Source organism: Bufo bufo, chromosome 3 (assembly GCF_905171765.1).
Source record: "Bufo bufo chromosome 3, aBufBuf1.1, whole genome shotgun sequence".
Lineage (NCBI taxonomy): Eukaryota > Metazoa > Chordata > Amphibia > Anura > Bufonidae > Bufo > Bufo bufo.
In genome coordinates, this window is record NC_053391.1 from 566,860,750 (window position 1) to 566,872,797 (window position 12,048).

At 42.7% G+C, this 12,048-nt stretch overlaps 1 protein-coding gene across 2 annotated transcripts in view; it reads right to left on the reverse strand.

Moving 5' to 3' along the window:
* STAT2 (signal transducer and activator of transcription 2) overlaps positions 1-12,048 on the reverse strand; it is a 142,855-nt gene that overhangs the window by 97,021 nt on the left and 33,786 nt on the right. For both annotated transcript variants that reach the window (XM_040425607.1, XM_040425608.1), the window contains exons 5-7: positions 8,187-8,279; positions 4,375-4,453; positions 1,000-1,085 (exon numbers count right to left, since the gene is read on the reverse strand). In XM_040425607.1, coding sequence (XP_040281541.1) covers positions 1,000-1,085; positions 4,375-4,453; positions 8,187-8,279 — 258 coding nt within the window. The remainder of the gene's footprint in view (positions 1-999; positions 1,086-4,374; positions 4,454-8,186; positions 8,280-12,048) is intronic.

Here is a 12,048-nt window from a genome sequence, read left to right on the forward strand (position 1 = left end):
CTGTATAGGTATCCGGGAAGGGAGAGGGGGGAGGGGGGAACGCGCCCAGGCCCGGGGAGGAGGGTGGGAGACCCTAATCTAACATACTCACCCTCAGACGTCTTCAGGCGCAGCAGTCACCACCCCCTCAGCGGACTCAACACGGGAACCGTAGGACTGCCGGAATTCCACTGCGGAAGCAGATTTGGGGACTAGGTGGCTGCCAGGTACCTGAGTACGCGCCTGCAGGTGGGCAACTAAAGTGGAACATGATGGAGCCACCCCTGCCGCAGGCCGAAACCTGCAGAGAAGAGAAAGAAAAAATGATTGGAGAAAAAATAAAATAAAAAAGTAGCAGGATGACCTGCACAAAAAGCAGGTCAGGTCTGCCTCCTACGGACACTAGAACAAGACTGATCTGTCTAGTGTCTGTGGAGAGGGTATAGCCCAACGGGGAGGAGCCAAAACTTTTTTATGTCTAGTGTCTCCTCCTAGTGGTAGTTGGACATATACCCATGGTGCTGTGTCCTCCAATGCCATGCACGATAAAGTGGCGCATATCTAATAGTAAATTACCCCCTATGGTTTTGTGACTTTTTAAAAAATTGTCGCATCTCATAGTTTTACACAACCCTCACCTCTTTTTAGAAAAGGGGTGTGACAAGGGTGGGAAGGGGGCATGGCCAGCAGCAGGAACAAATTTATCATCATTTAGGCCAGTTTTCTTGCGCAAATGAAGCCAGAAATCTACGGCAGCTCAGAGCTGCCATAGATTTCTCTTTTGGCGCACGGACTGCTGGAGGATGCGCCTAATTTATGGATGATCTCTGGCATTTACAGGATTGGTAAATTTGCCATAATATATTAAAGAAACTGGTGATGGGATATATGCATCACACTCTTTGTGACACCACATACAATCAAACTAAGGATGGGTTTACACATGGCAGATCCGTTTCATACATTTTTGAGACTGTTCCATACATCTGAATGGGACATTCAGAAATTACAATTTCTCACCCTTCGTTTTCTGTCTAGGTCGTTCACCTGGGCCTGAAGCTCCGTAAGCTTTTTCTTGAGGTCTGGATCTGTAGGACGTGAAGCCACTGTAAGCGATAAAGGAGAACTATTAACACAGCAAGCACTTACTTTTAGTGCAGCCCGGCTGCGGGATCCATACTGTGGGCTGCACCTGTACTTGCTATTGCTTCAAATGGCAAGTACAAGTGCAGCCCGAAAATTAGAGATAATCTGCGAGTGAATCGCTGTGCCATGACGTACAGAATACAAATACATTTGCAGAGCAAGATATAAATATGCTCACAGCTAGCAGTTAGTTTCTGAATGGAAATGAAATACTTTCAGAATCTGTCACCAGGAGTTTGGACTATTATCTGCAGTAGCACATGACCAATACTGCAGATAAGGAATCCAGATCTCTATTTTTTTTAATTATTATTATTTTCCTTCTGCCCCCATTCCCTTCATGTCAGAAATAACCCCTTCTGTACCGATCCACTTTTCATCTTAAATCCCAGGCTGATTTTTTCAAATCTGACATGTGTCACTTCATGCATTAATAAGTTTGGAACACTTTTACTTATCCAAGCAATTCTGAGACTGTACTTCACGACAATCATAAATTTGAGTCAATATATTTCACCTTTATTTATAAAATAATCAAAAATTTACCAAAAATTTGGAAAAATTCACAATTTTCGAAATCTGAATTTTTCTACGTTTAAGGGCTCTTTCACACCTGCGTTATTGTCTTCCGGCATAGAGTTCCGTCGTCGGGGCTCTATGCCGGAAGAATCCTGATCAGGATTATCCTAATGCATTCTGAATGGAGAGAAATCCGTTCAGGATGCATCAGGATGTCTTCAGTTCCGGAACGGAACGTTTTTTGGCCGGAGAAAATACCGCAGCATGCTGCGCTTTTTGCTCCGGCCAAAAATCCGGAACACTTGCCGCAAGGCCGGATCCGGAATTAATGCCCATTGGAAGGCATTGATCCGGATCCGGCCTTAAGCTAAACGTCGTTTCGGCGCATTGCCGGAGCCGACATTTAGCTTTTTCTGAATGGTTACCATGGCTGCCGGGACGCTAAAGTCCTGGCAGCCATGGTAAGTGTAGTGGGGAGCGGGGGAGCAGTACCGTCCGTGCGGCTCCCCGGGCGCTCCAGAGTGACGTCAGGGCGCCCCAAGCGCATGGATCACGTGATCGCATGGATCACGTCATCCATGCGCATGGGGCGCTCTGACGTCATTCTGGAGCGCCCGGGGAGCCGCACGGACTGTAAGTATACTGCTCCCCCGCTCCCCGCTCCTACTATGGCAGCCAGGACTTTAATAGCGTCCTGGGTGCTATAGTAACACTGAAAGCATTTGGAAGACGGTTCCGTCTTCAAATGCTTTCAGTACACTTGCGTTTTTCCGGATCCGGCGGGCACCTCCGGCAACGGAAGTGCATGCCGGATCCCAACAACGCAAGTGTGAAAGAGGCCTAAGGCTACTTTCACACTACCGTTCAGACGGATCCGCTCCTATAATGCAGACGTTTGTATCCGTTCAGAACGGATCCGTCTGCATTGTAGTTTAGAAAAAGTTCTAAGTGTGAAAGTAGCCTGAACGGATCCGTCCAGACTTTACATTGAAAGTCAATGGGGGACGGATCCATTTGAAGATTGAGCCATATTGTGTCATCTTCAAACGGATCCGTCCCCATTGACTTACATTGTAAGTCTGGACGGATCCGCTTGCCTCCGCACGGCCAGGCGGACACCAGAACGCTGCAAGCAGCGTTCAGGTGTCCGCTTGCTGAGCGGAGCGGAGGCTGAACGCTGCCAGACTGATGCATTCTGAGCGGATCCGCGTCCACTCAGAATGCATTAGGGCAGTACGGATGCGTTCGGGGCCGCTTGTGAGCCCCTTCAAACGGAGCTCACAAGCGGACACCCGAACGCTAGTGTGAAAGTAGCCTAAAACAGATAGTACTTCCTTATAAAATAGTTATCAATCAACATTCCCCATATGTCTGCTTTATGTTGGCATCATTTTGTAAATGTCATTTTATTTTTTTAGGACGTTAGAAGGCTTAGAAGTTTAGAAGCCTTTTTTTACATTTTCCAAAGCCATTTTTTTAAGCACCAATTCAGATATAAAGTGATTTTGAGGGGCTTACGTAATGGAAACCACCCATAAATTACCCCATTTTAGAAACTACACCCCTCAAATTATTCAAAACTGAATGAACCCTTGAGGTGTTCCACAAGAATTAAAGCAAATTGGAGGTGAAATTTCTAAATTTCACATTTTTGGTAATTTTGTTATGTTAATAATTTTTTTTCTTGCTACACAGCAAAATAAACCTCAATATATATTACTCTGATTCTGCAGTTTACAGAAATACCCCATATGTTGTAGTAAACTGCCCTATGGGCACGTGGCAGTGGTCAGAAGGAAAGGAGCACCATATGGATTTTGGAGGCAGATTTTGATACAATGGTTTTTAGGCACCATTTTGTATTTGACGAGACCCTGACGTACCCCTACAGTGGAAACCCCCAAAAAGTGACCCCATTTTGGAAACTACACTTCTTAAAGAATATATTAAGGGGGGTACTGAGCACTTTAACCCCCTAAGCGTTTTACAGAATTTGGTAACACTTGGCTGGGAAAATGAAAAGTTTAATTTCTTCCAAGAAAATATATCTACTTTTCAATTTTTTTAACTTTATTTTGGGAAAAGGACGCTTTTTTTTTATTTATTTGAAACTTTGAATTTTTTTTGTAAAACTTTATTTTTATTAATTATTTTTTCACTTTATTTTTTGCCCCACTTTGGGACTTCAACTTTTGGGGGTCTGATCACCTTTACAATACTTCTTTATTGTGATACATTGGCTGTAAGTGTATTACCAGTGTAATACACTTACAGCTTCCTGCCTGTGAGATCCAGGGGGCTAGATCTCACAAGTTCACATGGAAGGCAGCCACGATGCCTAAAGAAGGCATCGGGCTGCCTTCCCTGCCATCAGGTCCCCGTCACAGCAGCACAGGGACCCGATGGCCACCCTGCACCCGGCAGAAAAAAATAACTCACCTTCTCCCTGCCTGTGAAACTCTCCGCTGCGATTGGACAGCTCACAGCCAGGGAGAAGGAGACGCCCATTGAGAAACCGGGCAGTCTCCTCCTCCCTGTACCGATGATAAAATTTGCATAAAGGGTGGGAGAATTTAACGGGGGCCACAGTGGGCGAACTTAGTTTATAAAGTCTGGACCCATGAAAGGTCCTCTTTAAGGTGGTTGCGCTGAGTTTACGAAATTACTTACTTCATATAAGCGGCAGGTTAATGGGTTTTTATTTCAGAAACAATTCTAAAAAATACTCACATTGTATTTTGTAAGTCTTATATCTAAAGTCGAAGATTTCCTGTTGCTCTTCCAAAAACTTAACTTCTTGATCAAGAAGCTAAAAAAAAAAAAAAAAAAAAAAGTCAAAGCGTTATAGGTATCATAGAGAAACATGATTAACAAACAGCAAAGCGAAGACATTTTAGTACAGTATATTAACAATATCTACATACAATTATGTAATGTTTAATGTCAGCTTTCCGATGTTCTACAAACACACAAAGTCTTAAAGGGGTATTCTGCTTTTAGCAGATAAAGCTAATTTGTTATATAAAGTTATACAATATTCCCATATACTTTCTAACAATTCATCATAGCTATCAAGACATCAGTTAACTGTTATTAAATAGGAACCTTTACTGTGTACTTCTGGGGGATGAAAATCCTTCCTGGTCATGTGATGATCATGCATGAGCTCGGCTACTTACAAGATACATCTTTGATACCTACACAGTAACAAGCCATGCACCCATGTTATGCTATGGTTTAAGCAAAGAATTTCTTGTGCCTAAAAAGCTACTAATTAGTATTACTATTCTCTTCCCAGGCATAATGTTAAATAGTAATACTGTTTGGTACCTTTTTAGGCACAGAAAACCCTATCTTTACAACAGAGCTGGTCTATAGAGTAGTTGTAAATCTGCTGCCTGCTACTCATAAGTTTTAGGGTTGAATTCCCAGTACAGAGTTGTGAAATAATTTATTTTGTAAAACTGGAACTTGTACTTTCAAGCTTTTCTTTTATGGTAAAAGTGTCATTTTTCTGAAATGTTATTGTTACTAAAAAATAAAAGAGCAAAAACCATTACAACCAATGCGTTTTAGTAACATACTTACTACTAAACATCACAAAACCATATTTGGTATCCCTGATATACACTCACCTAAAGAATTATTAGGAACACCATACTAATAACTGGACCCCCTTTTGCCTTCAGAACGGCCTTAATTCTACGTGGCATTGATTCCACAAGGTGCTGATAGCATTCTTTAGAAATGTTGGCCCATATTGATAGTATAGCATCTTGCAGTTGATGGAGATTTGAGGGATGCACATCCAGGGCACGAAGCTCCCATTCCACCACATCCCAAAGATGCTCTATTGGGTTGAGATCTGGTGACTGTGGGGGCCATTTTAGTACAGTGAACTCATTGTCATGTTCAAGAAACCAATTTGAAATGATTCGAGCTTTGTGACATGGTGCATTATCCTGCTGGAAGTAGCCATCAGAGGATGGATACATGTTCTCATTCAGTTTACGCCAAATTCGGACTCTACCATTTGAATGTCTCAGCAGAAATCGAGACTCATCAGACCAGGCAACATTTTTCCAGTCTTCAACAGTCCAATTTTGGTGAGCTCGTGCAAATTGTAGCCTCTCTTTCCTATTTGTAGTGAAGATGAGTGGTACCCGGTGGGGTCTTCTGCTGTTGTAGCCCATCCGCCTCAAGGTTGTGCGTGTTGTGGCTTCACAAATGCTTTGCTCCATACCTCGGTGGTAACGAGTGGTTATTTCAGCCAACGTTGCTCTTCTATCAGCTTGAATCAGTCGGGCCATTCTCCTCTGACCTCTAGCATCCACAAGGCATTTTTGCCCACAGGATTGCCGCATACTGGATGTTTTTCCCTTTTCACACCATTCTTTGTAAACCCTAGAAATGGTTGTGCGTGAAAATCCCAGTAACTGAGCAGATTGTGAAATACTCAGACCGGCCCGTCTGGCACCAACAACCATGCCACGCTCAAAATTGCTTAAATCACCTTTCTTTCCCATTCTGACATTCAGTTTGGAGTTCAGGAGATTGTCTTGACCAGGAGCACCCCCCTAAATGCATTGAAGCAACTGCCATGTGATTGGTTGACCAGAGAACTGCATCAATGAGAAATAGAACAGGTGTTCCTAATAATTTTTTAGGTGAGTGTATATAGTGAACATATTATTTAAGGTGTTTGGTAAATAGCATAAAAACACCGCACATTTTTTCACAGTTCATAGAAATTACTTATGCATATAGTAGTTTGCCTGTACATGGCCCTGAAATTCCTGATGGCAGTCTTGAGTGGCAGTCATAGAGATTGACTGGAGGTGCCCTGATCTCCACCCTGCATTCTTGCCTGGTTGTTTATGGCTTATGGGCTCCAAATAAGCAGCCTATACTTCATTTGGCAGTGCCTTTGACTCCTCTTGAAAGTCGGACTTCCTGGGAAGATTTAGGCGAAACTCACTCCCTAAGATAGCATATGACAAATTAACCTGGTGTACATGTTACCCATTTGAATAAACTTGGTTGTTTCTCCCTTAGACTACAATGGAGAGAGCCGGGCACACGTCTTCATCCAGTCACCTCCTAGATGTGGCAGTGGCCGGCTAAGTTGTGTTGAAAAGAAGGTTCCAGGAGAACCCCATTCTCCTGACAAAGAAGTGTACTAGAGTTGGGATCTCAAGCTATTAGAGATTTTATTGCATATCCTTTGGGTATTCTATAAATGACTAAACTATGAAACCCCTTTAAGGCCGTAGTTTGCTCTACCAAAGAACCTCCCCATTCAGGCATATAGAGTAAGGAACCTTCCTCTATGACAGGGGCCAGCAACCTTTCGGCACTCCAGCTGTTGTAAAACTACAATTCCCAGCATGTTCCATTCATTTCTATGGTAGTTCTTAGAAAAGCAGAGAAAGTATGCATGCTGGGAGTTGTAGTTTCACAACAGCTGAAGCGCCGGAGGTTGCCTACCCCAGCTCTATGACGTCCATACAGATGTGGGCTGTGTGGCAAGGCATACTTTTAATGTAAACCTTCTAATACTCTCATCAAGGCACCCAAAAACGGTGTCCCCTGGCCATGGGATCTACAAGCCAGGCTGTACTACTACATGCCATTTGAAGCAATGGAAAGTACAGTTGCAGTGCGGCAAGTACAGGTAATCCACATTTGGATCCTGTGGGCCGGCCACCCCATGTATGGGTCCCTCTAAACTGGCCACATAGTAACAATATTGCAAATGTCAATGCACCCACAGAAAAGTCTTTTAACATGTGCATAGTGCATTATTTATTCCGGGAAAAGCTAAAGATAAATTTAATCCACTGCAAAATCTGCATGCACCACATACACACACGATTTGCTGTAGAGTTCCCTCACATCTGCAGAATCTGAAGATTTTTTTTTATCTACATGTAAAGGGATTTTTGTATTGCATTTGTAGGATCCCCACTGAAAACCTGCCAAGTCTGAACATGGCCTAAAGAGAACATTGGAAATGCCTTAAAGGGAACCTGTCATGTGGATATTTGATTATAATCTAACTAATTATATACAATCAATAACTACTAAAAAGTACCTTAGATGTATTCACTTACTGGTGTGACAGATGGTTACCTCATAATATACACACAAAGATGCTGCATGCTAATGAGCTGATTGGAGTCCAGCGTGATGTCATTGAGTCCAGCGTATATTTAATTCAGAGCTATAGCCACTCCCCTGCCCACCTGCTGCTGGTTCATATGGAAACAAACTGTCAATCAGCAGCAGGTAGGCGGGGAGAGTCAGGAGCTCATGAATATTCATGACTCAACATTATCAGCTGGAGCTTTTCAATACAAGATGTTGGCAGATTGACTGGGTCAATTAAAGAAAGTGACCCAGCATTTGGAGAGAATCAATCACTTATTTATGTTGCCCTTAGTTAGGACACCATAAAACTGGTGACAGGTTCACTTTAAAAAGAACAGAAAAACAAAAAAACTGTTCTTGTGTGGCTTCCAAACAGTAGGAAACCCTCTTACCATGACATGTTCTTTCACTTCATTAACACGCTGCTCTATTTTACTTTGCTGTCCTGTCTTCATTGGTAATTGAGCTTGCTGTCCATTCTGTGACTATGGAGATAGTTAAAGGTTATATGACACGCTTTGTACAATCAGATTATTCAAAAACCAGCCTCCATGAACAGTGAGGGGCTGGACTCGCTGCACAAGAGACTCCCCCTTGATTGACAGGGCCCGTCAATCTCACGCCAGCGACATTGCTCTGAGTAGTGGTGCAAGCACAGAGGCTCTGCTACTGCTATCATGTGCCACTCAGGTCTGGGTACACCAGAAGCATAGAGACGCATGCACAAGATTGACAGGGCCAGGCAAGGTGTCTGGCCCTGTCAATCATGGAGTAAGGGAGTCTCTTGAACAGCATGGCCCCCCACATTTATCTTATTTAGGGTATGTTCCCATGTAGTGGATATGTATGTATTCTCAAACCAGAATTATGGGTGAATAAATATAGCATATTACAAGAGCAGCAAAGTGGTTTAGATTTTAACAAATCTGCAGTGGGAAAAAGTTTAGAATTTTAAATCCACAGCAAGTCAATTATTTCTGCAGGTTTTCAGCGTGGATTTCACTCTTTGCAAATTCATAACAAAATATAAACATAAAACAGATTTTTTCCGTCAGATGAGGATGTACCATTAGAGTCCAATTGATATACAGTATGTGTTACATTTTCCCTATTACGTTACAAAAACATGTTTGTTCTTCCATTCTAATTTCATTTTACACTAAGCCTACTTACACAGTGTAATGGTTGGGAGAGGCCGGAATATACCGGGGTACGTACATTTTCAAAATCATTTTATTTCTTGACAGTTTATAAAAATAAATATGTACCAGTAATTAAAGGTTTTGAGTAATTAAGTAATTGCCTTTTACCAGCAGTGAACCCCTCAGAAAGTTTGTCCAACATTCAAAAAAATCAATACAATAGGGTGGCTGGGCGGTGTTTAACCAGTTGAAGACCTAGCCATCATTTACTCCTTTTCCTGACAAGGAGCATTTTCCTTTTTTTTTTAAAGGGCATGCATCTTTAAAGTCCTAATAGTTTAGTTTTTTTTTTTTTTTCAGTTTCATTATAGAAATCATTTTTGCGCCTTTTTCTGGTCATGCATGGGGCTTTATTTAAAAAAATAAATAATTATAACTAGAAAAATGGAAAAAAAAAATACAATAGTCTTTTTCATATTTTTAAATGTTTGGTTAATAGCACAATGTGCAACAAAATTTTTTTTTTTTATTATGTCCCCTTTCCATAAGGCCTAGTTCACATGAACGTTTTTTTTTGCGAGTGTACGGGCCGTTTTTTTGTGTTCCGTATACGGAACCATTCATTACAATGGTTCCGCAAAAAAAACGGAATGTACTCTGTATGCATTCCGTTTCCGTATTTCCGTTCCGTTGAAAGATAGAACATGTCCTATTATTGCCCGCGAATCACGTTCCGTGGCTCTATTCAAGTCAATGGGTCCGCAAAAAAAATGGAACACATACGGAAATGCATCCGTATGTCTTCCGTATCCGTTCAGTTTTTTTCTGAACAATCTATTGAAAATTTTATGCCTAGCCCAATTTTTTCTATGTAATTACTGTATACTGTATATGCCATACGGAAAAACGGAACGGAAAAACAGAACAGAAACAGAAACACAACGGAAACAAAAAACGGAACAACGGATCCGTGAAAAACGGACTGCAAAACACTGAAAAAGCCATACGTTCGTGTGAACTAGGCCTAACGGTCATATACGGGATAAATGAGTTATGGGTATGATCACAGGGGTTTATTTTGTCTATATTTTCTTTCTCTTTTACACTTTGTGCTCCCTCCATAAGATCATACAAGACCTCTGGGGAACATTGAACAATACATTATTTTTTATTTATTGGCGATTTCACCTGTACCGAGGGCGGACATATTAGTCCCAGTTACAGGGGGCATACAGCCCCCAGAGAGGATGCACAGGGCTGTACATTATTGATCTTGTCTCAAAAGGGCTCCCTGTTCCCATAGCTGTGAAATTAGCATGCAGCTGCTTTCTCTACAAGGACATTTAGAAACATCCATTCAGAGATATGTGCCGGCATCTACAGTATATGGATGGTTGACTGTCGACTGTAAAGGCAGCTACAAAGACCCCTCAAAAAAGCACTCATCTCTTCACAATGTCCCAGTTCCATTTTCCTAGCTCCCTGCCGTTTCCTATCCCCGCTGTATACATACATGATCACTGACGGCCTTGTAATAGCATGGAACCGCTGACACTCAGGGACCGGAAACCCCAAAAGCGGGAGTCATGGTGCTGGTACCATGACACTGTGAAAAGGGGAGTGCTTTATGAGGATTCCTTAACAGACAAATTTGGTTTCACGTTAAAGAAGCATATTGGAAAATGCCTGAAAAAATCCCCTAAAAACATGCTGTAATAATAAAAAAATAAAAAAAAACATGCAAAAGTTGTCAAAAAGTCACAAAAAAAAAAAGTGTGTGACCAGCATTATGATATATAAAATTTTCTTAAAGGGGTTTTCAGGGATTTTGATACTGATGACCTATCCTAGGTCATCAGTATCTGATTGGTGGGTGGGTCTGACATCCGGGACCCCTGCCGATCAACTGTTTGAGAAGGCACCGGCACTCCTGTGAGCACCACGGCCATCTCTCCACTCAACAAGCACTGCCGAGTACATCGGCTATGCTTGGCATCGCGCTCAGCCCCAATTAAGTGAATGGTGCAGAGCGTGATACCAAGCACAGCCACTATACAATGTACGGCGCTGTGCTTGGTAAGCATGGAAAAGGCTGCTGAGTTCACAGGAGCCCCAGTGCCTTCTCAAACTGATCGGCGGGAGTGACGGGTGTCGGGCCCCCAAAGGATAAGTGATCAGTATCAAAATCCTGAAAAAACACTTTAAATATCACACAATCCATTTAAAGGATTTCTGTCACCCCACAAAACTCATTATTTTTTTTTTGGATAGTTAGATTCCTCATAGCGCGATATAGGGGAATATAATAGTCTTACTTACTTTCATGCGGCCGATTCTTTATAAAACGAAGTTTTATAATATGTAAATGAGGGCTCTACCAGCAAGTAGGGCGTCTACTTGCTGGTAGCCGCAGCAGAAAACCGCCCCCTCGCCGTGTTGATTGACAGGGCCAGCCGTGATCTCCTCCTCCGGCCGGCCCTGTCAGTAATTCAAAAATCGCGCGCCTCTGGTCATTCGGCGCAGGCGCTCTGAGATGAGGAGGCTCGTCTCCTCAGCACTCCCTCAGTGCGCCTGCGCCGATGACGTCTTCTCTTTCGGTGATGTCATCGGCGCAGGCGCACTGAGGGAGTGCTGAGGAGACGAGCCTCCTCATCTCAGAGCGCCTGCGCCGAATGACCAGAGGCGCGCGATTTTTGAATTACTGACAGGGCCGGCCGGAGGAGGAGATCACGGCTGGCCCTCTCAATCAACACGGCGAGGGGGCGGTTTTCTGCTGCGGCTACCAGCAAGTAGCCGCCCTACTTGCTGGTAGAGCCCTCATTTACATATTATAAAACTTCGTTTTATAAAGAATCGGCCGCATGAAAGTAAGTAAGACTATTATATTCTCCTATATCGCGCTATGAGGAATCTAACTATCCAAAAAAAAAAAATGAGTTTTGTGGGGTGACAGAAACCCTTTAAGGTTCTCCAGGGGCTCCATAACAAGTATACGACAGCAAATTCTACAACACAGGAGCAATTTCTTAAATTCTTAAAAATTTTAATATTTTTGCCGGACTAAAGCCTCATTCACACGTCAGTGTTTTGATCAGTGATTTTGAGCCAAAAC